At 41.0% G+C, this 26879-nt stretch overlaps 14 protein-coding genes and 1 non-coding gene across 15 annotated transcripts; 9 read left to right on the top strand and 6 right to left on the bottom strand.

Moving 5' to 3' along the window:
• Nucleotides 1-59: 59 nt before the first annotated feature.
• Nucleotides 60-1295, top strand: RAD18 (E3 ubiquitin-protein ligase RAD18; the record flags this gene model as incomplete). The annotated part of the gene is made up of 1 exon (XM_447860.1): nucleotides 60-1295. One exon carries the CDS (start codon nucleotides 60-62, stop codon nucleotides 1293-1295), a length of 1236 nt encoding a protein of 411 aa, XP_447860.1.
• A 156-nt stretch (nucleotides 1296-1451) lies between these two features.
• Nucleotides 1452-4541, bottom strand: SED4 (GTPase-activating protein SED4; the record flags this gene model as incomplete). Its single annotated transcript, XM_447859.1, has 1 exon — nucleotides 1452-4541. One exon carries the CDS (start codon nucleotides 4539-4541, stop codon nucleotides 1452-1454), a length of 3090 nt encoding a protein of 1029 aa, XP_447859.1.
• Nucleotides 4542-4917: 376 nt separating this feature from the next.
• On the top strand, nucleotides 4918-6432 carry ATG15 (triglyceride lipase ATG15; the record flags this gene model as incomplete). Its single annotated transcript, XM_447858.1, has 1 exon — nucleotides 4918-6432. The coding sequence occupies one exon, from the start codon at nucleotides 4918-4920 to the stop codon at nucleotides 6430-6432; it is 1515 nt and encodes a 504-aa protein (XP_447858.1).
• A 795-nt stretch (nucleotides 6433-7227) lies between these two features.
• Nucleotides 7228-8196, top strand: CPR4 (peptidylprolyl isomerase family protein CPR4; the record flags this gene model as incomplete). The annotated part of the gene is made up of 1 exon (XM_447857.1): nucleotides 7228-8196. One exon carries the CDS (start codon nucleotides 7228-7230, stop codon nucleotides 8194-8196), a length of 969 nt encoding a protein of 322 aa, XP_447857.1.
• Nucleotides 8197-8432: 236 nt separating this feature from the next.
• On the bottom strand, nucleotides 8433-8804 carry IMG2 (mitochondrial 54S ribosomal protein mL49; the record flags this gene model as incomplete). Its single annotated transcript, XM_447856.1, has 1 exon — nucleotides 8433-8804. The coding sequence occupies one exon, from the start codon at nucleotides 8802-8804 to the stop codon at nucleotides 8433-8435; it is 372 nt and encodes a 123-aa protein (XP_447856.1).
• Nucleotides 8805-9098: 294 nt separating this feature from the next.
• RSA4 (Rsa4p) lies at nucleotides 9099-10652 on the bottom strand (the record flags this gene model as incomplete). Its single annotated transcript, XM_447855.1, has 1 exon — nucleotides 9099-10652. The coding sequence occupies one exon, from the start codon at nucleotides 10650-10652 to the stop codon at nucleotides 9099-9101; it is 1554 nt and encodes a 517-aa protein (XP_447855.1).
• Nucleotides 10653-11016: 364 nt separating this feature from the next.
• On the top strand, nucleotides 11017-13098 carry HDA1 (histone deacetylase HDA1; the record flags this gene model as incomplete). The annotated part of the gene is made up of 1 exon (XM_447854.1): nucleotides 11017-13098. The coding sequence occupies one exon, from the start codon at nucleotides 11017-11019 to the stop codon at nucleotides 13096-13098; it is 2082 nt and encodes a 693-aa protein (XP_447854.1).
• Nucleotides 13099-13288: 190 nt separating this feature from the next.
• On the bottom strand, nucleotides 13289-15157 carry GVI51_J03267 (uncharacterized protein; the record flags this gene model as incomplete). The annotated part of the gene is made up of 1 exon (XM_447853.1): nucleotides 13289-15157. One exon carries the CDS (start codon nucleotides 15155-15157, stop codon nucleotides 13289-13291), a length of 1869 nt encoding a protein of 622 aa, XP_447853.1.
• A 637-nt stretch (nucleotides 15158-15794) lies between these two features.
• tI(AAU)4 lies at nucleotides 15795-15868 on the top strand. Its single transcript has one exon. It is a non-coding gene; the product is annotated as a tRNA-Ile (tRNA).
• Nucleotides 15869-16082: 214 nt separating this feature from the next.
• Nucleotides 16083-17366, bottom strand: GVI51_J03223 (zinc finger CCHC domain-containing protein; the record flags this gene model as incomplete). The annotated part of the gene is made up of 1 exon (XM_447852.1): nucleotides 16083-17366. One exon carries the CDS (start codon nucleotides 17364-17366, stop codon nucleotides 16083-16085), a length of 1284 nt encoding a protein of 427 aa, XP_447852.1.
• A 266-nt stretch (nucleotides 17367-17632) lies between these two features.
• Nucleotides 17633-18475, top strand: GET2 (GET complex subunit GET2; the record flags this gene model as incomplete). Its single annotated transcript, XM_447851.1, has 1 exon — nucleotides 17633-18475. One exon carries the CDS (start codon nucleotides 17633-17635, stop codon nucleotides 18473-18475), a length of 843 nt encoding a protein of 280 aa, XP_447851.1.
• A 252-nt stretch (nucleotides 18476-18727) lies between these two features.
• On the top strand, nucleotides 18728-20359 carry UTP7 (Utp7p; the record flags this gene model as incomplete). Its single annotated transcript, XM_447850.1, has 1 exon — nucleotides 18728-20359. The coding sequence occupies one exon, from the start codon at nucleotides 18728-18730 to the stop codon at nucleotides 20357-20359; it is 1632 nt and encodes a 543-aa protein (XP_447850.1).
• A 156-nt stretch (nucleotides 20360-20515) lies between these two features.
• Nucleotides 20516-22456, bottom strand: AIM9 (Aim9p; the record flags this gene model as incomplete). The annotated part of the gene is made up of 1 exon (XM_447849.1): nucleotides 20516-22456. One exon carries the CDS (start codon nucleotides 22454-22456, stop codon nucleotides 20516-20518), a length of 1941 nt encoding a protein of 646 aa, XP_447849.1.
• Nucleotides 22457-22694: 238 nt separating this feature from the next.
• ICP55 (aminopeptidase) lies at nucleotides 22695-24158 on the top strand (the record flags this gene model as incomplete). The annotated part of the gene is made up of 1 exon (XM_447848.1): nucleotides 22695-24158. The coding sequence occupies one exon, from the start codon at nucleotides 22695-22697 to the stop codon at nucleotides 24156-24158; it is 1464 nt and encodes a 487-aa protein (XP_447848.1).
• A 276-nt stretch (nucleotides 24159-24434) lies between these two features.
• MRX1 (Mrx1p) lies at nucleotides 24435-26345 on the top strand (the record flags this gene model as incomplete). The annotated part of the gene is made up of 1 exon (XM_447847.1): nucleotides 24435-26345. One exon carries the CDS (start codon nucleotides 24435-24437, stop codon nucleotides 26343-26345), a length of 1911 nt encoding a protein of 636 aa, XP_447847.1.
• Nucleotides 26346-26879: the final 534 nt, after the last annotated feature.

Genomic DNA, 26879 nt, shown 5'->3' with positions numbered 1-26879 from the left:
GTTATTGATCCCAAGAAAGGAATAGCTAGTATACATAATCTTTTGGAACTGTGCTGGTCATGGATGTGCTAACTAGTGCTGCTGACTTCAAGAAGAGTAAAGTGCCGCAGCTGCAAGAGCTTGATGATCTTCTTCGCTGCCACATTTGCAAGGATTTCCTCAAGAACCCAGTGTTAACTCCATGTGGGCATACCTTCTGCTCACTCTGCATTCGGGGTTACCTCAGTAATGAACCAAAGTGCCCGTTATGCCTGCATGAGTTACGAGAATCAATGCTAAGGAGCGAATATTTGGTGAATGAAATAACAGAGACCTACAAGGCAGCCAGACAGCGACTGTTAGATGAACTAAACAGTTTAGAGACCAATCAGGATAATTCTGTTATAGAGGTTGTCTCTGATAAAGAACCGTCTTTGTTACAAATAGATGACGACGTTAATGAAAATAGTAATCATATAACTGTTAATGATACTAGTGATATCATAGATGAGGATAATGAGATACAAATTACTGGTACAAAGAGAACTGCCAGAACTATTTTGAATGGGAGTAGACCGACCAAAGCTGCAAAAATCAGCGACATGTTCACAACTAGAAAAGCTAAAACAGAAGAGAAGGCACCATGCCCAATATGCTCACAGCTGTTCCCCATACGTTATTTAGAGAGAACACATTTAGATGAGTGTTTGACCAAACCACCAACAAGTTCACCACCAATTAAACAATCAAGATTGTCGCCAAAACCCAGTGAGTCTGTTTCGCATGTAAAAAGATACTTAAACTCTACAAATACATCTACTCAACAAAGGCTGCCGAAGCTTAATTTTGCCAAAATGACGACGAGTCAGCTAAAACAGAAATTAGCATCATTGTCTTTACCAGTTAGTGGAACTAGAGCCAACATGGTAGCTAGATATAACTATTACGAAATGCTATGGAATAGCAATTTCATAGACTCCATCAATCCAGTTTCTGAATCCGAATTACGAAGGCAACTTATGAGCTGGGACGCCAGTCACAATGGTAACAATAACAGTAGCAACGGGGGAACAAATACTATATCACAATTAATGAAAATGAACAGTAAAAATAAAGGAAAGGAATACGAAAAACTCTTGAAAGATTTCAAGAAAGACTCATTTGATAAGAAAGGATGGATGCTGCTACACAAAAACTCCTTTAACAGATTGCTATGTGATGCAAAAAAGACAAGGAGAAAGACTGAGAACGAAACCTTAATGACATCACAATCTCCCAGAGAAAGCTCAACTCAAACAGAGCTATCTGCAACATAAAATACTATACGATTATCATATAATTCTCTATTTATTGACCTATAGAACAAGTGCATAAATGAAATACAGAAGGTAATTTACAAATATCCATATATTTCACAAAACAAATAACTGTTGTAGTTACATTCCACTGTAGTCAATTCATTATGCGAGAATCTACAATTCATCGTTTATCACATTATGTTGTGTATCCTGAAAATTACTTGAACCAGAGTTAGTATCTTCCATTTGCTGGGCAACTTGCTCATCCTGTTGAATATTTTCAATTACTTCATTAGCCACAGCAATAGGAGATGGTGATTCGGTCATAAACGTTGTCGAAGAAGAAGCTAAGGGAGAAGAAGTCTCGTTTTCTGGTGTTGTAGTGAATTCATTTATAACATTAACGACCTCAGGGGTTGAATCTGAAAATTGATTATCACCCTGCTCAGATAACGCAGATGCAGATGAGTCTATCTCAAGGGTATTCGATACGTCTTCAATATGTACTTTATTGCCCACTTCTTCATTGTTCATACCGTCGAGAGAATCGGAAACAGATGTATATGATCCCTGAATAACATCTATTGTTGCTGCTCCAACAGATAGAGTTTCATTTTGTGAAGTTTGTTCATCCTGAGATACATTAGTTTCGACTGTCTTAACACTTGAATTACTCGATTGAGAGTCAACAAGAGAAGCGTTTACGATAGTCCCCTCAGTATTACCAGGATTAACACTAGCCTCTTCGGATGGGAGATCAGTAACAAATGCGCTACTACTGACAATATTCCTCTCGGTATCACTGATTTGAGAGAAATCATGTGTTTGTAAGCTGGATTCTGACAAATTAGACTCTGGTGAGTTGCTTTCAGGTTTCTTTTCTGTCAAATTTGAGGACTCCTTCATTTCAGTGTGCTCAGTTGATACAGTTGACAGTGACTGATTGGAGACTCTTTCATTATTCTTTACTAATTCTTCAGTTACTTGACTCAGTGATGATTCATTAGATGATGTCTTTACAGCTTCTTCCAAATTGTTCAGCTCTGTGGAATCAATATTTTCGTTGTCGATAGACCCAACAATGCTTGTTTTTGCTTCGGTTGGCAACTTACTTTCACTATGATTCTCATCGACTACCGAATCAGCATTTCTAATGGTACTTTCTTCATTGATCATAATAGATGAGCTCGATAATTCTGTTTCTATACTAGAAAGGGAACTTATATGCATTTGAGCTTCATCTCCCACAATGCTATTAGAGGACCCTTCAGAAGATGTTGGGATTGAAGAACTTGAAGATACATCAATCTTGTCAATACTTTGATTCTTGTTAACTTTATCAGTGGCGCTTTGCTCAGAAACATTTTCAGTTGGGTAGAGCATATCTTCTTTGATTATAGAGGTTTCGCTACTAATTTCCCTAGAGCTCTCGCTTGTTGTGTTTCTGCCTTCTTCTAAAGACGAGCTTGACTCAATAAAAGTGCTATGGCTATTAGTACTTTCCTCAATGCTGATAGAAGTGCTTGCATTTTCAATTTCCGTTTCGAGGTTCGCCTTCGAATGATCACCTAGAAATCCCTCGCTCACTTCTTCATCTAGGTGTTCGGGCTTATCATCAATAATTTCACTTTGCCCAGAAAGGGTCTCCAATTGAACTGGGACCTGACTGGACAAAACCTCTGAAGTATCAACAGAGGTTGAAGCTAGTGGATCATCTAGTTCCAAATCTATGTCAATAGGTGCAATTGGCTTAATTGTATCATCTATGTCAAAACCAACACTTTCATCTTCAGTCTCTATCGCATCATTTTTCATTACCACATCCTCATTTTCTAGGATTTTATTCTCTATATCATCAAAATTTTCTTGCACACTTTCAATATCATTGGAAACCTCAGAAGGCCAATAACTTTCAGAAACAGAACTCCAGCTATTACTAGGTGTAGTTTCTTCTACTTTGGCGTATTCCTTATTATCCTCGCTGAAGACAGATGACGTCAAGGCTGGTGCTGTATCAGTTACAACACTTACAATATCGCCCTCAATAATAGTTGATCTAGTGGTAGTAGTACCGAGAATGCCATCCAAGAACGATGGAAATTCAATTGATCTCTTTTCCAACTGAACCTTGGTAACATCGTATAATTTGTGGTGTAGATCATATTTATAAAATAGATGCGCCCAGATAACCACCACTGCGAGCTTCATCACATTAAATAAAAAGCGTAATAGTGATTTCCATAAGTTGGAGCCGCCCATTGCGTCAGGGGAGATTTTAAATATATGAACAGTCTTATCTGTAGACCCAGTTGCAACGTATTGACCCCCAGGAGAAACAGTCACTCTAGTGATCGTGTCCTTATGTACTTGCTTAAACAATTTGATAACATTGAGTTTTTTGACTGACAATAAAGCTAAGGAATTATCATCTGTAGTCAATGCTATCAATTGTCCCTTTGGATCCACATCCATCGCCGTAATCTTCTTATAGTCCTTGAAAACCTTCTTAGAGGATAGTATAGTTGGATTTGTGTTCCGAATTCTGAATGTCGTTAGTGCGATACCGGCCTTGTCTTTAAATCCCGAAGCCAAGACAAAATCGTCATCGTTAATAAATTTGACACGCGCCAGGTCAGTGGCTTTATTGAAATCGGTCTTTCTGAACAGAAACCTGCCAGTGACCACAGAAACTACTTCTAGTGACGTAGCTGTGATATAAACAAGGAGTTTCCCATCTGGAGAGAAGTGAATGTCCCTGACATCTCTACCGGTCTCGATCTCATACTTTTCAGTCAGATCGATCGGGTCGATGATCCGAATCACAGTTGGCAGCTTTGAAGACGCAATTGCAGCAATAGTGCCGTCCTTTGACATGCAAATTAGTTTTGTGTATACTTCGGGATCCGTAGAGCCATCGAAGTCAATGGCCCCGATAAACTTCAAATGATCATTCTCAAATACAAACTTCCGAATGTGGTGATTCTCCCCTGTAGAGCTGATCTTATCATATCCTTCGTTACAGCCCATCAGGATCATGTTCTGTGCGACACCAAGGTTAGAAGGCGAGTCATCCTGGGAGTCTAATGTGATCTCCCTGTACCGTTTCAGCACTTTCTTCTTCTCGAAGTTCACACGCAGCGCAGTCAGTTTGTTCGGGATCATAACCCCAACACCACCACCACCGGCAACCAGCAGCATCCCATCACTCAAAAACTGGGCCCCATATACAGGATACCCGAGATCATACTCGCTATCAAACACCATCTTTTGTGCTTCCTTTGTGCTTGGCACTCGTATCTCGACAGAAACACCAGAATGGAGTAAAAAAAAAAAAAGCTAGCAGTAAGCCACAACCAATTGTACTTAATTCACCTGCCGGTGACACATCCTAGAAATCCACACGCCCAATCAAACAACTATCAATATGCTTATTTCATTACTATTAGTCCTATTCACTTTGCCAAATTCACATCGAAGCCAAGAGGAACAAAGTATCACTCCATACGCAAACTGGATGGCCATTCGAATCTCCGATGAACCATTTATTATCACGGGAAATCTCTAGAATTTCAGTTTGTGCAATATCATAAAAAGGGCATTCCTCTCTTGCTGGGCGTTTATCAGAGCCACATATGAGTCCATGCTAGGGCGTCAGGTTACGATGCTTTTGAAGGTTATAGTAGCTGTAGCAGTGCTGTTTGTATGGCACAGGAGCCGGGATTCTTCACGCGGTGACGGTAGCAATGGTGATGGCCTTAGTGATAGCAGTGGCAATGGGTTCCGGTTAGAGCACATCTGGGCGTATGATCCTGAGGATGTAGTAAGCAGTTGTGTAGATGTTAGCGAGGAGATGCGTGTGAGTGCGGACGAGTATGTTAGTATGGAGTCAGGTTCTGAGTTTGTCGAGAGTTGGTGGGCTAAGACTGGTGCGAGGCCGTTTAGCCATGTGTTTGATCTACGGTCCCGAAGCATGGATATTCAGAGGTTGCAAGATCGAGATCCCGTATCGATGGAGAAGTACATCGATTTTAGCTTAGAGAACCCCGAATTGGCGCGCACCATTGAGCTAGAGTGGGAAACGGCAAAGATACAGGTGCCGGATGTGCGCAATAGAAACACCGTGTTGGCGCTGGCGCTGATGTCTTCAAATGCGTATGTGAGAACACCGTATACCGGTGATTGGCGGAACTTATCATCTTCCTGGGGCCACACTGGCGAGGAGAAGTTCGGATGGGACAAGGACGGACTGCGAGGGCACATATTTGTTAATAAAATTACAAAAGTTGTGGTTATAGCAATAAAGGGTACAAGCTCACAGGGGCTGTTCGGATCTGGTGAAGAAGATACCATCACAAACGATAAAATTAACGATAATCTACTTTTCTCATGTTGTTGTGCAAGGATTAGCTATCTATGGACAACTGTTTGCGATTGTTACATGAAATCGTATACATGTGATGAGAACTGTGTGGAGGCTGAGCTGAAGAGGAAAGACAGATACTATGCGGCAACACTAAAGCTTTATAAACAAGTTACTGAGATGTATCCAGATTCGGCAATTTGGCTGACAGGCCACTCTCTTGGTGGTGCGCTGGCCGCACTTCTGGGAAGGACATATGGTGTCCCTGCAGTGACCTTTGAAGCACCGGGTGAGTTATTACCAGCAAAGAGATTACACCTGCCTTTACCACCGGGACTACCAGACTATGAGGAGGCTATATGGCATTTTGGACACAACGCCGATCCCATTTTCATGGGAACCTGTAATGGGGCCAGCTCTTCTTGTTCCATCGGTGGATATGCGATGGAAACTGCATGCCACTCTGGCCAATACTGCATGTACGATGTTGTAAACGACAAAGGCTGGAGAGTGAACCTGTTGAATCATAGAATCCATAGAGTTATAGATGAGGTTATCTTGGAATATGGCAGACCAGCAAAGTGTCAGAGAGCTCCTACTTGTATAGATTGCTACAATTGGAAGTTTGTTAACAAACGGAGGAACAGAAGGGAGGAATCATCAAGCTCTATTGCATCTTCTTCACAATTAACATCCTCTCATTCAGAATCTGAGACCTTGACCTCTACAGACGCACCAGAAAAAACATGCATAGGAAGAAACTGGCTGGGAATATGTACAGATTACGGTGTGTGATTTAAACTGTTGCCAATAATATAAGGATAAACTACAAAATATGGCCACATTAGCAATAATTTTTACCACTGAAAACAACTTGCATAGCGACAATGAGAGCGAGAGAGATGTATGACTACCGGCGTCGATATAGTCAGGCCATGCATTTTTCTTCAATCACCATTGACATATCATTCATGCCGTCATGTGAGGAGTCATCAAAATAATATTATTGCAGTACACGATATCCATTCATCTTAACGAATTGTTTTCTTCGCTTTGAAAAATCGCGTACTTATTCATGAGAAATGTCCTTTTGTCAGCTGAGTTTTTCCCATTATTGCTGCTCCTCAGTGTTGCCCTCTCACAACTCTTGCATCGTTTGTCTTCTCCCAACCTAAGGCAACACTTGCAGGTTGCTTCCTTCAAAGCTCTCTTGCGAATCCCTTTCCCAAACCCAAAGGAGGAAGAACCCCTTCGCAGAAGAATTGCGTTTCAAGTGTCCCAAAGAACTCAGTCTTTTGCCCTTCTTAGTTACTGTCGTCCTGGGTTTTCTTTGCTACTTTTTATATTCTGTAAATGATTTGCAACTAACTAATCTTTTGTACAACATTTCGCCATTCTGCATTATATAAAAAATAAAGAGAGCATTTCTGAGAAACTTGTTCTTACTGTAAGTTAAACCAAATAAAGACCAATTGCAAGTACACACATAACGCCATCTTCTCTTTTCAAAAGCTGCTGCAACTGTTAATATCAATTCACCTCCAGTTCGAAAGATAGGCCAAACGTGGAATTGTTTTCAATACTATAAGGATGCTTGCCAATATTTTGTTGTTTTTATTCACCATGCTATTTAGCATGCAATCCACATTGGCCGACAGTGCTGATGTGGATTTGAGATCAATGTATGCGCCAGACCCACCTGCTACCAACCGTATTTCCATGACCATTAGCTATTTCCCAAAGGGTAGCGATGTCAAGAAAGAAGTGGACTTCAGTATTGACGTGTACGGTACTGTGTGCCCTAAGGCCAGAGACAACTTTATTACCTTGATTAGAGGTATTAAAGCTGTTATTGAAGGTCGTGGTAGTGGTGTCATGACCTTGAGATATCCAGGTACTAAGTTCACCAATGTTCTTCCAAATAAGTACATTCTTGGTGGTGAAATCTTGCCTGGTATCTCACCATACTCTATCTATGGTGACAAATGGCCTGAGGAAAACTTTGACTTGAAGTTTGACAGACCAGGTAGAATTGCTATGTGGAACCACGGTCAAGGTAAGCAAGAGTCTCAATTCTTTATCTCTACCAACCCCAAGCCTGATACCGAACTAGACGGCAGATACAGTATTTTTGGCCAAGTTGTCTCTGGTCTAGATGTCATCTTGAATGAAGTTCAACACGCCGAAGTCTCTTCCACCAAGGACATGATCTTGAAGTACATGGTCAAGGAAGACTTGCGTCTCGCCAAGCCAGATGAGTTGCACGCTAAATGGCTGAAGAGATTGGAAGAGTATAACAATGGTGACAAGACCAAGGGTGTTTCAATTGCCAGATATTTCAAGGCTGAGGAAACTGCTGCTATTCCAAAGAAAATGCCAGCAAATGCCTTGTACAACGGTTATGTCAGACACTCTGGATTCCCATTATTCAAGGTCTTCTTTATCCTAGTCTCTTTGGCTGTTTGCTTCTATGTATTCAAGCACAGAGCTGAATTCTTGAAGAGAACTAATATCGTGTCATTGAAGCAGTGGAGATCCGTCCCAGAAACTAAGGCTTAGTTCATGAATAACTTTGTATAAAATCTTGTTTTTTTTATATATGAAAATATAATATGATTATTTGAAATGATTCGATGGAAAGTTATCAGTTTCTATGTACATGTGGATGTAAAAAACGGAGCGCAACATTATTAGACTATTTTTGCCAATATTATTACTAGTCCAAATTACAATTTGGTGAGTTATATGCTTCGTGACGCACTTGAATATTAATTCACTTGGGAATATTGTATCTTTCAGAATGTTTCTGACAGCACACTCTTCAGTTCGGAGATGTAGTTACCTTTGATCTCTATCTTATTAGATTGCGAGATCACACGCCAATCCTTCTCAGGGATATGTGGCAGCACCGCTTGCAAGTCCTTCTTCAATTGCACTGCGTTACCTCTAATTCTGCGTATCTCAGTGACCACTTTGTTACCGCCACCACGATAGTCAGAATAAACGGGAAGATTGCCTACTCGACTCCTCTCCACAAAATAACTCTTGCTAGTATAACTGCCATGCCCAACCAGCTCATCGTTACGCACTTCGCTAACTGATGGGAAGACCGCACTCGACTGAAACCTCACAAATACACCGTTCCTCCGGGCCACACGCGACAACATACCTATACCAGACCCTATTCCTCGACAGTGGCTATCCTGACCACGAACTCTAAGACCTCCAAACTACAATATGCCATTTATATCCTCCAGCATGAGATGTGGCTATTGCTAGTATCCTACAGGGCCCTTCCAGCTGATGTTCAAGTGCTTCGAAGGAAAAGCCATCTAAACTATGGCGTGGATAGTGATAAATATAGAGATTAGTACGATATAATGCATAGAGGTTTACTTGGTATTTGTATTTGTGTTTGCTATATGGCAAGGGATATCTATAGGCTATTCGTATATATGAGCTCAATGTGTCCACAGTCTCATCATCTTGTCCTTACCTCCGCTGCATACACGCTTACCATCGACACTCCAGTCGACGGTGTATACTTCGTCCTGGTGGCCTGGCAAGTCCACAGACAGCTTTCTGGTCTTGACATCCCAGACTTTTAAAGTAGTATCCTTAGAGCAAGAAACTAGCAGTCTGCAGTCAGAGGACCATGCTACTTGGTAAACACTGGCTACATGGCCTCTGAACGTGGATAGGAAAGTACCCTCTTTACCATCCCACAGCTTTATGGAGTTATCGAACGATGCTGAGACAATGTACTTCCCATCGGGGCTGAATGCTACATGGTTTACCAGTTTCTGGTGTCCTGTCATTCTGGAGATTGGTTTTGTGCCCTTCAATGGGTTCCACAAGAACATGGTGAAATCGTCACTTGCTGTGACCATCAGCTCTTCATGCTTGCCGTTCTTCCTGGCGACTTTCTCGTAGTTCTGTAGTGCTTTGTCTCTAGCCTCCTTTGCATTGGCAGGTTTTACTCCAGTGTAGTCGAATGCACCTACACGTAGCGCATAATCTGTGGATAGAGACAAGTGATTTACCCAATGTGCGTGTGATTTGAGAATATTGATACATTTACCGTTCTGCTTCATATCCCAAGCCCTGACGGTCTTGTCGTGAGAACCACTGTATAATATACCTTCACCACCCCATTTCACACAGGATACCGAGTTTGTGTGACCACCCAGTGTCATCAAACAAACTCTCCTGCTTGAGTCCCAAATTCTGATGGTACCATCCTTCGAAGCAGATGCCAGTCTAGGCTTAGAGCCTGGCTCAACCAAGTGAATAGGTTCCCAGGTCAAAGAAGTAATCCATTTAGAATGCCCTCTCAATGCATCACCTAATGGCTTACCACTCTCAGCATCCCATAATCTTATAGTGTTGTCCATGGATCCAGTAGCTATAACTTCACCGTCCGCGGACCACGATACACATAGAACCCAGTTTCTGTGTCCATTGAGGGTGACCTTTGGAGTTTGTGTATCACAGTCCCATATTCTGGCGGTGTTATCACCACCACCTGTGACAACTCTTGAGCTTGTATGTGGAGCAAAAGCAGAACACAGAATAGTTGCACCGTGGCCCGCAATGGCTGATGAACTACGAGTGATGGGCTTCACCTTGAAAACAGCCCTAGGCTGGAAATCCAAAGTTATTATATCTTCCGTACTGTTATGACCGGGCTTCAACAGCGAACTGTATATGTTATCAACAATATCAACAGTATGCGTAGTAGTAACTGCATTCTTAGTGTTCTTGACAGTACAACTGAAAGTGTACGGTACCGGATCTTCACCATTACCATTCAACTGATTCAATAGTTCCTCTAGCTGCTTCTCAGTAATGCCACCTGGGACACGTAGAGTACCTCCAACAAACTCACCAGTGTCTTCCGCTTTAAATTTAATAGATACATGAGGAACATCCTCGGGGACCAACCCTACCACTTCTCTGGCATTCTGAGCCTCCTTCTTCTGCTTCTTCGATGGCGGTGGTAGCTGTGTAGACATTGTGCTCTGCTTGTTGTTCTTCAAATGTTAGAATGCCAATATCAAGCTCTAATAATGATCAAATGCTATTCTGATAGCTACCATTCTTTATGCCTTTGCGATGAGCTCATCGCAAATTTTTTTTTTTTTCAAAATTTTTCAGCTGAAAACCTGAAAAAACTGGAAATCAGCAAGCGTTCGAATGATCAACAATGAAAAAGGTTAAAGTTCAAATCGGTCAATATATATCTAGAAAACCATTGTTACGTTGGCTAGCGCTAAATTATTGTTGCAATTGGGTTAGTGATTATCTGGTGAGTTTTTTTCTGCGAGCGTTCACTGTTGCTGGAGGCCAAGATAAGTGTTGTCAACAGGAATATCAACAATGGGTGTTGAATTGAAGCAGGAGCCTGGGGAATCAAAGCGTAAGTTAGAGGATGATGTTGCAAGTCAGGATGTTAAAAGGCCAGTGATTGTGCCTACCCGCAAGGCTCAAATACATTATACTCCATTGAAGACTGGTATATGTTATGACGTGAGGATGCGTTACCATGCGAAAATCTTCACTTCATATTTCGAGTACATTGATCCACATCCAGAGGATCCCAGGAGAATATACCGTATTTACAAAATTCTGGCGGAGAATGGGTTGATAAATGATCCTACCCTTAGCGGTGTTAACGATATTGGTGATTTAATGTTGAAGATACCTATTAGAGCAGCTACAGCTGAAGAGATCCTAGAAGTGCACTCGAAGGAGCACTTGGAATTTATAGAAAAGACGGAAAAGATGAATCGTGAGGAGTTGCTGAAGGAAACGGAGAAAGGAGATTCTGTATATTTTAATAACGACTCGTATGCTACTTCGAGGTTACCATGTGGAGGTGCAATTGAGGCATGTAAAGCTGTGGTGGAAGGTAGGGTTAAGAACTCACTGGCTGTGGTTAGACCACCTGGTCATCATGCTGAGCCTGAAGCTGCAGGTGGGTTTTGTTTGTTCTCTAATGTAGCGGTGGCCGCTAAAAACATTTTAAAAAATTACCCTGAGAGTGTACGCAGAATACTGATTCTGGATTGGGACGTTCATCATGGTAATGGTACTCAGAAGGCATTTTATGACGATGATAGAGTTTTATATATATCACTTCACAGATTCGAGCTGGGCAAGTATTATCCAGGTACAATTCAAGGGCAGTATGATCAGATAGGTGAAGGTAAAGGTAAAGGTTTTAATTGTAATATTACATGGCCAGTTGGAGGTGTTGGTGACGCGGAATACATGTGGGCTTTTGAACAAGTAGTCATGCCAATGGGAAGAGAATTCCAACCAGATTTGGTGATCATATCGTCTGGTTTTGATGCAGCAGATGGTGATACAATCGGCCAATGCCACGTTACTCCTAGCTGTTATGGGCATATGACACATATGTTGAAATCTCTGGCAAGAGGTAATTTATGTGTTGTCTTGGAAGGTGGTTATAACCTAGATGCAATTGCCATCAGTGCCCTCTCTGTAGCAAAGATATTAATAGGAGAACCACCAGATGAGTTACCAGATCCTCTGAGAGAACCTAAAGCTGAAGCTTTGGAAATAATAGATAAAGTTATCAGCTTACAATCTAAGTATTGGAAATGTTTTGGAAAAAGATATGGTAATTTAGGACTTCCATCCGAAAATGTCGTCAAAGCTCTGATGATGTCAAAGAGTTTTCCTTTACAGACTGCTATTCGCCAAGAGCAATTCCATCAGCTTTCTGAAGATTTTGGATTTGTAACACTACCACTCCTTAATATGGAAGTTCCACAAGATAGCGTCATCTGTTCACCTAATTTATTTAATGAAACTACTATTTTGGTTGTTGTACATGATACACCAGAAATATGGGCCAAGAGAAATGTTATTACTGGTACAATTGACCCATCAACATCTCTGGTTGTTGATTCAGGAGCCGAATTTATTAAATGGGGATTAGAAAGAAAGTATGGTATTATGGATATCAATATCCCTCAATCTCTATTTGAACAAGAAAATTATACTGCTGTGTTGACATCGCAAGAGATATTGATATATATATGGGACAATTATCTGAAGTTTTTTCCTTCTTTAACTAAGGTGGCCTTTATTGGTATTGGTGATGCTTCAGCAGGAATCGTTCATTTACTTGGTCACAGAGATACAAGAAGTGTTGTCAAATCGGTCGTTAGTTTCATTGGTAAAAAATCATTGAAACCTTTAGTCCCATTAGTGAACGAATCACTGGGAGATTGGTACTTTAAGAATTCTTTAGTTTTTACAGATCATAGCCACAGCTGTTGGGGAGACAATGAAAATAGGAAGCCTAGAAAGAAGTTTGGACGTGTGTTAAGGTGTGACGCCGAAGGAATGAATAACATCATAGAAGAAAGACTTGAGGAATCTACAGATTTCATCTTAGATTCTTTCGAAGAATGGAGTGACAGTGAATGATTTGCGCAGGCATTAAATTAACGCCATCTTAAAGTCTCCTAGTACTTATATAACTGGAAAACGGGTTTTTCCTATGCAATGTCAACTATGCAATGTTAAATTATGTTTTATAACTATATGATGAAGATTACTATTATATAAGCTAAACTGAAAATTAATACTGGTTTATGAGAGAGAAAAAAAATCATTCTTATGTCTTTAAAAATGCTGGCTTTGGTGGTACTTTTGGTTTAAGATGGTCGGGTTTCGGAGGCTTAACAGGTGGAGTTTTCTTTGTAGGAAGATTATTTGAATTGTCAAGAGGGTTAACCACGACACTAGAAAACCTCTGTTCATTATCTCTTCTTCCGTGAAGTTTCGATTTTAACAGATAATTGTTGTCATTGCTAACAGAACCATCTCTAGACTTAGTTTTCTTTATAACATCCTCAGATGCATTCAGTGCACTCATCATCCTCTGTCTCAATTGCTCCTTCTTCTCTGCTTTGGACAAGGTATCTAATTCGGAGTCAGTACTTTGGTTTCTCCGGGCTTCATTATTGGTGAATGGTAGACTTCTTCTCTTCAGCAGAATTTCATCTTTTGTTTGCCTTTTATTACTGGTTTCTTGTGTATCACTTCTGAATCTATTTAAATGCGATGCACCTGGCATGAATGACTCATCACTATCCTCTTCTGAGATACTATCATTTGCTTTTAGGTATGCATTGAATCTATCAACTGTCGAAACGCTGTGTGCAGATTGTGTTTTGGATATGAATGATGCATGGTCATCAAAGCTATCCTCGGAGGTTGTTGATGATGAATCGTCATCAATATATTTTGAAGACTCTAGAGGATTGGGTGTAGCCTCTAATTCTGCTTTCTTTCTTAGTAAGAATGCCGAAATATCGGATCTTTCGTTTAGACCACCTATGTCATTTGGCACTGTCTTTGAGCGGCTGAATAGCTCTTGCTTTCCTAACTTTGTGCTAGGTTTAGGCATATCATTCTGGAATCCTGCTAACATCTTGCCAGCAGAGTGTGGAGTAGAAATTCCAGAGTTCTGGTTCATAGGTTTGTAGTAGCCGTTAATTGACATATTTCCTGTGTTATTATTGGATACAGCAATACTGATATCTGTGGGTACATGAATATTTGGAATTGGGCAGTTAACATTCAGTAGTTTGGAAACTGTTTGTATAATTTGGAATATGTTGGGTCTATGTAGTGGATTCTTTGCTAACATAGACATTATCAGCTGCTTCACCGCATCGCTATAATGAGGGTATGGTGGGAATTCTACACCACCGTTTAGAATACCTGCTTCTCCGGTTTGTTCAAATGGTGTAGTGTAATAACAAAGTTTGTATAAAAATACACCCAGGGCCCAGATATCTGATTTGTCATTCACGGAGAAACCTTTGGTTAAGTCCAACATTTCCGGTGCTCTGTATTGGGCTGTGGTACTCATCATTATGTCGTGTCTCACATAGGCTAACTCTTCTGGTGTCTTTGGAGGCCTTATATAGCCTGAAACTGAACCAAAATCACATAGTTTATACTTGTGATCGTTAGATATCAAGACGTTTTCAATCTTTATATCTCTGTGGATTAAGGGAGGCTGTAGAGTATGCATAGCAGCCACACCTTGAGATATATGAAGCTGAATTGTTAATATCTCTGTCTCGGTAAGTCTGTTCTGTAATCTAGTATTCATAAAGTCGATTAATCCACCTCGACTGCAGTATTCCATGATCAGGAACACCTCATAAGTACCATCCATGTACTGAGACTTAGCCGCATGCGAATCAATATAGGAGACAATGTATTTGTGATGTTTTAACCTTTTCATTGCGTCCACTTCAGCTCTGAGGGTATTCAAGTGTGACTTGTCTGGTACAATGACCCTCTTCAAGACGGCCATGTTGGTTCCCAAAAACTGGTCTGCAGGCATGATCTGTGCACTGTAGATCTGAGCATATCCACCACTAGTCAAATACTTCAAAATATGCACGCTATGTGATCCAACTGTCACTGTGGTGCCAGGCTCATACTTTGGTATATGCGGCGTGTTCATCTTTTTGCCATGTGTGTTGGTCGGTTACGTTTAAATCAATACATTAGGTAGCGAAAGTACAAATAGGTATTACTCTTATATAGAATATGATGGTACACTGATCTTCCCAATTTGCAAGTGCTGCACGCTGAGAAAGTGCCCTTGCGATCTTCTCCTCCAAGGGCCCTCATCATCACTATGGGGTGATCTTGAGTGCTACCTACAGGAATATCACCAACCACAAGGATTTGCTCTGGGGAGGACTTTCCACGTTAGGTGGGGACTCACTTAAGAAGAGTGTAAAGATTCTAAACTTGCTCATAAAATCCTTAAAAAGAAATTATTGCAAACTTAAAACCTTGCTGCAGATCGATCTCGTTATCTTGACTGTTCAAAGCCTCTTAACAGTACGTGAGAATGAACTGCTTTGATTCCCCTTAATGTACAAAAATTGATTTTAGTGTGCAATATAGTACCACAGTCTGAGCCCCACATATATTAGGGAGGAATCACCAATATTAGCTCCAATCTTGCCGTTTCCCAAACGCTATGGAATACTATTGTAGCCTATACCACTCGAGACTCAGATATTTTTTTTTCATGTTATCCACACTATGAAACTGACCATTTTATTTTTCCGGACATAACAAATCACAATGGTCTCTTGGCCCAGTTGGTTAAGGCACCGTGCTAATAACGCGGGGATCAGCGGTTCGATCCCGCTAGAGACCATTTACTTTTTTTTACTAGTTTATCTCTTATATTTGTCAGTCAATGTATAATCACAACAAGGTTTTGGTCCATTTCTGTATCAATACAAATAGCTTCCAAAAGTGGTGATGTGCTTGGTATGTTGGCGTTTCTAATAAGAGAGAGTTGAATCTTATACTTGCCCGCACTGGGCTTCCAATACAAAATTCTGATCTATAAAATATGTATTCGTTATTTACTCATCGTAACGCTTAATTACACCACTCCTACTGGGTTTCACAGGTGTGGGTGCTGGTGGAGCATATGCACTCATAGGTACCTGCTGGTTGTAGATCATATTCTGTGGTGGGTACGTGCTGCTGTTATTTTGGTAATACTGTTGCTGGTAATGGCCAGTGTTTGTAGCTCCTACATTCACTCCGGATCTAGTTGGCAGTATTCCACTGTGATGTTCGTAACCGGAATTCTGTGATGGGTATTGTTCGTAAGAGGCAGACTGGTATCCCTGGTATGGTGGTCTGTAGAAATGGCTTTGCTGTTGGTTATATCCTGAGTTTCCGTTCGTTTTCTTATTACCGTATCTAGACCGGCGGTCTGATCTTTTGTGATTATCATGCCTTGAGTTCTCTTTGTAGAGTTGATCCTCTTCATCCTCGTCATCCTCTCCGTCGTCATATAACGAGTCCTTAAACTTCCTTTTATTCTTCGAACTACGGTCTTGTACATACCTAGCGGGCGTCTTTGATAATCTAGCGGTATCTATTTTAGTGTTGGAGAACCTGGATGGTCGATTACTATCAGTTTGTTTATCGGAATCCTCCAATAAAGATCCGCGGTCTGATCCAACCTGGTATGCAATAGGTTGCGAAGAGCGTAGGTTATCGTACACTGACGAGACCATGTCCTGACTTGACCTCTGTCTATCTATGTTATGTGTATACTGACCTCTGAGTTCCGAGGATAGATTCTTTCCTGAGAAGGCACTGCCGTCATCGTTGGGCACACGAGAAGACCTGGCCTTGTCACATTCGTCACCGTAATGACCCTTGTCACCACAGTTATAGCAATAGATCTGGTGCATCGGCAGCACTTTCCTTTTGTTATCCTCGTTCTTCAATAGGTAGACTCGCCATACACTTGGACATCTATTACGCAGATGTTTTGGACTATTACAAAGCGTACAGTTAAGTTTCTTCCACTTCAAGGGACAGTGCATCCTATAGTGCCCACTTTCATTACACAGAGCACATCTCATGGTGGTTGGACACTGTTGGGAGTAATGGTCGTCCATCACACCGCAGTAAGAGCATATTACATGGGGGCAATCACGCTTAAAATGGCCCGTCTCTGAACAGTTACTGCATTTGGCCTCAGGCTCCTTTATCGTATCATCCTCAGTCTCACCAAAGTATCTACTTTGGCCTCGAATACTACGTAACTCATCGGGATCCTCGTTGACATCCTCAATAGAAGGTGCCAGCATTTTCTCACCTTTGGTATCCTCCACAAACGTCGCCATTACAGTTATTACTAATCTTAGTTATGTTTCGTCTCAAGTACAAAGACACTTGGATTAGAAGATGTCAATACGGTACTGCACTTGTGTCCTAAATCTAATGACTCTACTTAACTTGCGATGCCCATTTCGAAGTTCTTGAAATTTGTCAAGTTTTCCAAATTTTGCAGCAAATCCGTCAAAATAAAGCAAGATGGTTAAAAAGAGCACTAACTTGGGACAAGTACACTGATCTGTTCAGGACAGAAGTAGAGTGAAAAGTGGGCCATATGTCGTTAAGTGAAGCTGAGAAGCGTAAGATACTGCGGGAGAGAAGGCAGCAGAAGTTTAGCCGTGGGGGTGCTAGTGAGAGGTTGAACAAGATAGTTGGTGGTCAAGGCAGCCAGCTGGATACCAAATCTGCTTTGGATGAGAAGCCTGAAGTGGTTGAGGAGATCCCTCGTGAGGCTGTGAAGCCTGAGATGAATTCCAGTGTACAGGCCAAGAAGGAGAGTACGGCTCAGGCAAAGGCGGAAGATCCGCAGGTCGAATTGTTCAGGCAATTGGCGGAGATGCAAGGCCAAGGTGCCACTGAATCTACTCCAGATCTCTTTTCAATGATGAAGAACTTGGGTGCTACAGGTGACTCTCCATTCCCCATGGCAGAGCAACAGGTAGAGGCCATTGACCCCGAACTTGTTGAGTACCACAAATACAGGGTCAATACGTTGACCGCGAAGACAACGCTCGTGAAGTGGATAGTTCTACTTGCTTACATTTTTTTGTTAACAAGAACAGATGATACATACTTTCCTTTTGTTGTCAGGTCGTACTTGCCAGAAGTGTTCACTTCTCAATCGAGCTTCTTTTCAATCTTCTTGACATTCGAGATTCTCGCAACCTCAATCTACTACCAGTTGAGCGTCGGTGTGGAGAGAGAGACGGGTGTGAAGACTTTGCAGGACACTAGTAAGATAGTCAGCCTGGTATCCATGGTTCCAGAAGGTATTTTACCCATCGCTGACTTACGCGGGAAAGTGATACTCGCCATGAAGTACTGGAACATCATAGCCATGATGATAGGGGACGTCTGCTTCGTTCTGGTGGCCATCGGACTAGTGTCACAGATATAAATGTATATATTATGTAGATAACGAGCTTAATACCTTCCATTAGAGACTATGATGGTCCACTGGAATCATCGTCTGCGAGTATGCTGTGCGCAGAAGCCCAAAAGTGAAAAAAAAATTTGCGATGAGCTTTGCGATGAGATGCCCAGTATTTACATACAAAACAGCTACATTGGTTGGAGATAATAGTATTGATTGATTAACTGATCGTTTATCTAGTGTTCAAATTAGCATAGTATAAGTAGCTGAGCCAAGATGTCTACTGAAAAGTACAGGAGGAATGCCAATGTGCAGAGAAAAGGAGTGAAGAAGACCAAGGATGTGTATAAGACCAAGGATAAGAAGCTGAAGGCTAACCTGCGGAAGCAGGACAAGAGGTATAAGGAAGCTGTGGAGAGTGCCTCTGCCACGGAGTTCTTGCTGCCCGAATCCAGCGGTTTTATGGAAGCTGAAACTGAGATGGAAAAGACATTTAGAGTGAAACAGGATGAAATTAGAGATAGTGTCGATGTTTTAACTGCATCCAAGGGTATTGATCTGAAACTAAATGATTTTGGTCCTTACCATGTTAATTTTAACAGGAACGGTACACATATGTTGATTACTGGTTTGAAAGGTCATGTGGCCTCCATGGATTGGAGAAAAGGTGAATTAAGGGCAGAATTAAACCTGAATGAGACATGTAACGCTGCTTGTTATTTACAAAATGAGCAATTTTTTGCTGTTGCACAAAAGAAATACACATTTATTTATGACCATGAAGGTGTTGAATTACATAGGCTGAAACAACATATCGAGGCTAGACACTTGGAATTCTTACCTTACCATTATCTATTAGCAACAGCTGGTCAAACTGGGTGGTTGAAATACCATGATGTTTCTACTGGTCAGATGGTATCCGAACTTAGAACAAAATTGGGTCCTACAACGTCAATGACGCACAATCCATGGAACGCTGTGATGCACTTGGGTCATAGTAACGGTACTGTTACTCTGTGGTCTCCATCAATGCCAGAGCCTCTAGTTAAATTGCTGTCAGGTAGAGGACCAATAAATAGTGTTGCTGTTGACAGAAGTGGTTACTATATGGCAACAGTGAGTCAGGATAAATCTTTGAAGATCTGGGATATAAGAAACTTTAAAGAACTTCATAGTGTGGAAAACCTACCTACACCCGGCACAAATGTCACAATTTCAGATACAGGAGTTTTAGCTGTTAGCAGGGGTCCCCATGTCACACTTTGGAAGGATGCGCTCAAGAGTAGTAAATCTGCACGTCCATGCTTCGGATCTATTAATGGCGATCCAAATAGAAATACACCTTATATGACACAACTGTTCCCTGGCAATAAAGTGAGAAATATGAAATTTGTCCCATTTGAAGATTTATTATCTGTTGGTCATGAAAGTGGTGTTACAAATCTGATAATTCCTGGTGCTGGTGAAGCAAACTACGATGCTTTGGAGATCAACCCATTCGAAACTGCAAAGCAAAGACAAGAACAAGAAGTGAGAACATTATTAAACAAATTACCAGCAGATTCAATTTCTTTGGATCCAAATGTTATTGGTACAGTGTCTAGTAAGGCCGCTGCCACAAGACTTACCGCTAAGGACCTAGAGCAAGTTACTTTGCAACAAGACAATGTCAAGAATGACAATTCAGATATTCCCCAAGTGAAAGTTGATACAAAGGGGAAAAACTCTGGTTTACGTGCATTTATGCGTAAGAAGACTAAAAATGTTATAGATGAAAGAAAGGTCAGAGTACAAAAATTGATAGAAAAGGAAAAGCAATTACGTGATAGAAAGCACAAAATATCCAAAGGTGAACTTGATGAAAATTATACTGACGTAGTGGATTCTGCATTGGGTAGATTTAAATAAGACCCTATTATATAAAGTTAATAGAGTAATTGAATAACTCTGGATGCATGCATTATCAGACCGCTGGCTAGGAACCAGGTAAAAAGAATTGCATGAAACGATTCTTTCTGTATTTTTGCTATATACATGGTATTGATTCATAAAAAAAAGGGAAAGCTAAGCAGATGGGTTGATATCGTTAACTGTGAAGTTTCCAGTACTGTCTTTGATGATTACACCTGCTCTGACAAGGTTATCAAACATATCCTGAGGAACCCAACCTTGGGTAGCAGCGAACGGAGTGGACACTAATTTCTCATGTAGGGAATTCAAGTCATCTGCATGCTGTTTGACTTGCTCATCAGTGAAAGTTAGTGGGAATTCCTCTTTGGTAACAAGACCGTTTTTAAAAAAGAAAGCCCAGGCTTCTCTCAATTGGAAGAAGGAGTCATCAACCAGAATGTAGTCATTATCAGTCTTTTGTTCCAGAACAGCAGTATAAGGTCTTCTTAGTACTTTAACTGGTGGAGCAACAGTCATAATCAAATTTGGTAAACGCTCGTTGACTGCCTTTTCCCATAGAAATTGGTTTCTAGTACGTTTATACATAAATTCGTAGTGTTTTCTTTCCTCTTCTGACAGCTTTTCAAATTCAGGTATGTCACTCTTCATGTTGTAAATCTTAGGGCCATCGTAAGCAACAAATTGAGGTGAACTTTGCAGAATGAAAGGTTTTACTACAGCACCTTCCAAATCTAGCATAAACGGAGTTTCTGTTTTGTTCTCTATTAGAACATTCATTGGATCTAAATCAGGATGAAAGATGGTTGGCTTTAAGAGATCCTTTATGTTTGGAATAGCCTTCATTTCAGAAGAGATCAAATCGCCCGATATTTTTTCCACATTTTGGAATGTTTCTATTTGCTTTTTTATTAATGTTTCTGTGTTTTTATCCTTGCTACCATTTTGTTCGGATTTTGCTAATCTGGCCTCAGCATTTTTCAACTCCAGAATGGCAGTGTCTCTTAGAATTTGGGCAGATATAGATGTCTCTTTATCCTCCTTCCATGGACCAAGATATTTCAATCTTTCTTCAATAGCTAAGTCGCTCTTCTTTTTCCATAGACGCCTCTCGACAGAAGGTCCTAGAACCCACCTGTCCTTCAAGTTAGAAGCCAGATCATTACTAATGTTATCAATGACTGTCTCAGAATTCAAATTTGAGTCATTCTTGAAATATATAGAACCCGCGGCGTTGAATGAGATGCTGTTAAGTTTAGCATGGAAATCTGCCATACTCTTGACAACTTTATTCAAAGAAGCCAACTCAGGATTCTCGGTTGACCCCTCGCCGGTTTCGACCATCAAAGCCTTATCGTCCATTAGAGGGTTCCAATCTTTCATCAGCAACGAGCCATCTATGTATTCTTGCAATATAAATGGAACCCCAAGCGGATTACCATCGTCAGCTGCATAGCAGATAACTTTTGGAACCTTCATTTTCAATTGGAGATCTAGGAAATCTAGAGTAGCAACTTCACTTCTAATACGGTGAGAAATTGTTGCCTTATCATCGTCTAGTTGATAGGGAATCCTTAGAACAAAGGATTTTTCGTCTGATAAGTTAGTTTGAACTTTATATATCCTGTGGTGCTTACCTTCGTGGACACTGGCAATAGTCTTGATAGTGACCGATTTCTCGTTGGGGTTCAAGGTACCTAACTTAGTGATAGCGATATTATTTGGCATGGATACAGTTCTATTCTTGTTCGTCAAAGGTTGTGGTACAATTTCAGTTTCAGATTTGAAATTATCCTTAGTATTTTTAGTGGCTTGTCTATAGATATCATCTAGGACAGAGTTCAGTCCATTCAGAGAAAACTTTGTAGTCCTTTTGTCCTTCTCAAGCTTGTCATTTTGCAACCAAGTACCCCAGGTATACTTGAAGAACTGATCCCGCTTGGGATCATTCACATCAGCCAAATTGGTGTACACTTTCTCCGGCTCCTTAGAAATATTTCTCCTGGAAATATGTCTCATCACCGAACCACATTTCAGATTGCGACCGGCACAAGCCAACACCTGCCTGCTTCCAATTCTCGAAGGAATACGTAGCATTGTTTCTTATTCACTAACAATTTGGTCAGTTTATGCAATTACCAACCAGTGATTGAAATTTGAAAGCATTGACTAACTTTTCCCTTTTATAGAATGTGAAAAGTCTCAACGAGCTGAAATTTCGGGCTGAAAAATTCATGACAATTCGCTGAATCATCGCGATGAGCTTGGTATATATAAGCAACACTTGCCCAACGACGGCACGAATTGATTGCTAGTTGGATCAAGGATAGTGACCATGACAATGATGCTGAGACGGTATTTGAGTAATGGTGCCAAGTTTGTGAACAGGCCGAAAGTCCAGTGGAATTTGGGTCAGAGATTACATGAAAATAGACCGTTTCTGTTGCAACCAGGGGAGTTGACTCCAGGTATCACTGCTGCTGAGTATTATCAGAGACGTGCAGAGCTTGTGCGTAATCTTCCTGTTGGTAGTTGTTTAATTATTCTGGCTAATCAAATAAAGTTTGCCTCTGGTGCGGTCTTCTACCCCTTCCAACAGGACAACGATCTGTTCTATCTCACAGGTTGGAATGAGCCAGATAGTATAATGGTGCTGGAAAAGCCCAGTGAGAACATAGAAGACCATGAGTTGACGATGTTTGTACCGCCTAAGAATGAATTTAAGGAGAAGTGGGAAGGTTTTAGAACTGGTGTGGATGCAGTTAAGGAATTCTTCAACGCTGACCATTCATACAGTGTGGATAATTCAATGAGCATGGTAAATGAGTTGGCTAAGATTATAAAACGGAACAAGGGTATTTATTTTGATCCCGACAGCAACAAGAACTCCAAGATTAATTCTAATATTTTAAACTTGATAAAGGAGACTAATAAAGGTACACCAAAGAAATTGAAATCTCTGGTAGCTGATCTAAGAAAGGTAAAGTCTGAGAGCGAGATAAGACTTATGAGGAGAGCTGGGCAGATCTCGGGTAGAAGTTATAACATGGCCATGGCACAGAGATTCAGGAATGAAAGAACTTTGCATACATTCTTGGAGCATAAATTCATCTCCGGTGGCTGTGACAAGAGTGCCTACATTCCAGTTGTTGCAACAGGACCAAATGCTCTGTGTATTCACTACACAAGTAACGACGATGTTATGTATGATGATGAAATGGTTTTAGTGGATGCTGCTGGTGCACTCGGAGGGTATTGTTCAGACATTTCACGAACCTGGCCTGTTGCTGGCAAATGGCCTTCTAGTGCTCATAAAGATCTTTACGAGGCAGTCTTGAATGTGCAAAGAGAATCGTTAAAAAATTGTAAAAAGGCGCTGGAAAATAATATGTCTTTACATGATCTCCATGAAGCTTCGGTGAAACTTACCAAACAAGAATTGAAGAACTTAAACTTCTCAAAGGCTACTGAAATCGCAGAAAAGTTGTATCCACATTACATTGGCCACAATTTGGGTCTGGATGTACATGATGTTCCAGAAGTCTCAAGGTTCAACCCACTTGTAGAGGGACAGGTCATCACAATCGAGCCTGGTTTGTATATACCTGACAGCCCCGAGTATCCTGCAGAGTTCAGGAACATTGGTATTAGAATCGAAGACGATGTTGTTCTGAAGAAAGATGGCTATATCAATCTAACAGTTGAGGCTGTTAAGGAGATCAAGGACATTGAGAATGTGATGCAGAATGGTACAACTACAGACTTTGAAGACGACGTTGTTAGTCCATTGCAAGGATAGGTTAAGTGATAGCATCGAAGCCAAAATTCATGTAAATATATATAATGTTATGATAATAAATTTAGAAATGCCATGACCCTGTCAATTGATTTCTTTCAAATAAATTTAATATTTTACTGTATCATCTTTTGTATTTTGTCATTTAGCCAAGTCATCGGTATTTCCGCGATGAGCAAAGAAAAGTCTTCGAATATTGCATAGTATAAAGAGTAGTGATAGAGCAAGTGTTTGTGGATACTTTAATAAGCTATCTATAAACAGGCAGGATCAGTGGCCATGAGTATGATAGCTGTAAAAGTGAGCAGAGTTACTGTGCGTTTCTACCATGGATCGTTGGTTAATTTTGGCAATACGAACTTGAAAGAAAAGCTTCATGTTTTGAAGAAGAAATCTACTGTAATTAGAAAATCATCTAAGGAGCTTCAACGGCTTGCTGAGAAGCAGAAGATTAAGAGGAACAAGGCTCAGAAGGCGTCTTACCATAAGGACAGAGCTGTTCACATTTTGAAAAGTAAATACGGCATATCTGATATATCAAGGGACCAATTGGGTCCTACGAGTGAGAATGATATTAAATTCCTGTCTAAGATCAAGGATAATAGGTTACTATATACCATTCTGGGAGTTAATGGTTTTCAACTACGGGATGCTATCTTGGTGACTAAAGATGTTGAGAAGTTCTTGAAAAGAGGGCAAGTTGAGAAGGCGGTCATGTTAGTGAAGTTAGCCAAGGCCAAAGGATCTAGCGGTGCAAACTTAATCATGGACTATTATTTGAATGAGTTGCACTCGCCTAAATCTGCAGTGGATATGTACAATTGGAGGAAGAAAAATGGGATCCCGATTAATGAATATACAGATGTGACGCTTTTTGATGGTTTAGCAAAGCAACCAGAACCAATATCGACTAAGTACGGAGAGATGGTTTTGAAGATCCTGGATTCTAAAGGAGAAGATGAAGAGTTCAATATCAGGGAATTCAATGCGGCTCTTGGAGCACTTACCAACTGTACTGACTATTCGCTGGCGTTCCAATTATTTGACAGCCGATCTCAGCGCTACTCACGTAAATTTGATGCCATTACCTTCACCACGATGATCAAAGCATGCAATAAAATCAAAGATGAGGACTTACTGATTTCGATGCTGAATGAGATCATCGCGAAAATGACGCATAGATCGATTGATCCAATGCTAGTAAACCAGCTTGTTAGTGCATTGAGCGGGTCTGACAGAAGTAAGCGATTAAATAGGGAGGCGTTGTTACTGGCCAGTGAGGTATTTACATTAGATCTTGGCATTTCCGATTCAGGAGTGGAAAGACGTATTCATTATGATGTAATCAAAGAGTCCATGCGTTCGCGTGGGGATGGGTTACGTCAGGACAAGCTTTACCCCTCCATTATACAGGCATGTAATTATTCAGACTTGCCACAGATAGGGATCAAGTTTTTTGCAAAAATCACTGGGTTTCCATATGAAAATGAAACAGGGGGAGAGCAAGCGTTACTGGAAGGCCCGCAATTGACATACCAACTGTTCAAGAACTATATTGATCTGCTGGTACGTCATAGGACCAGTGTATGTGGTTCTCGCAGCATGGATCTCTTTGAGACCATCAATAGCACGCCATCGTTGAAGCAGTTACCGATGAAGGTTCTGTTGAGACATGTATATACCGCTGTTCAACGGCAAGGCAATAAACAATCTGTATACTGTGACGCTACGAGAGCCAACGCACTATTGCAAAGAGTAAACGAATTTGTCAAGCACGTAGAACCCACCAAGGACAACGTCGTACCTCTGGCAGCGTGGAAGTTTGTGCTACCCATCGCGGAGAAGTTGCAACAGGGATCACAACTAAGCGAGGAGCCCCAGGTCCACCTAACGCAAAGCTTCCTCAGCACAATCAGCGCCTTGAGGTTACCCCTAAACAAAGAGGCCAAGTCTACTTTACTGGCCGGTATCCGCGTTATAAACTCCCTGGGCGAGCAACTCAGACTGCCACCCACGGTAGACCTCGAAGACATACCATTGGAACTCAGAGACAAGTTCCTGTATAGGAGACTGCTCCTCAGAGTGAAGACAAGACTGGTACATATCGTAGACTCCATAGACAAGAACACCCCACAATTGCCGGACGACCTCAGCCAATTGATCTCGCAGCTGGGATTACATAAACGGTAAAAGGCCCAAATTCTAAAAATACATTTTATCTATTTTATTGCCTTCTGGTTACTTACAAAGCACAGAAGAACCCATGGGGGGGAGTGAATACCTACCAGTCTCTTCCAGGAATCCTCAAAGGAAATGCTCAAATCCTCGAGGATATCCTCGAGGATAGAAGGAATCAACTGAATGGGAAGGGTCCTTCGATTAATTTATCGTTAGAGTGGGCAAGAGAAAAAATTGGATTTCACTTAGAAATTACCGCACGGATGGGGCATAAATTTTTTAGAATAGCAATAATGCATCGAAGGGAATCTCATTCTTCTGCGAAGGAGCATAGAACCCCGGTTCTGGAAATCACTTTTCTGCTCGTTTTTGGGAAATGTTGTGCGGTGGTTTGTTAGCAATAATCAAGAGGTTTCTTCATGGTATAGTGTCAACAAGAAGATGGAAGATGAACTTCGGCAGAAGCTGAGTGGCGATGGCACTACGTCATACTCTTCCTGAGAGAGCTATGCAGGGACCTTACGTTTAAATATAGATAAAGTACTG

Source organism: Nakaseomyces glabratus, chromosome J (genome assembly GCF_010111755.1).
Source record: "Nakaseomyces glabratus chromosome J, complete sequence".
NCBI classification, from domain to species: domain Eukaryota; kingdom Fungi; phylum Ascomycota; class Saccharomycetes; order Saccharomycetales; family Saccharomycetaceae; genus Nakaseomyces; species Nakaseomyces glabratus.
The sequence above is the reverse complement of the archived record's forward strand: the minus strand, read 5'-3'. Positions and strand labels throughout refer to the sequence as shown.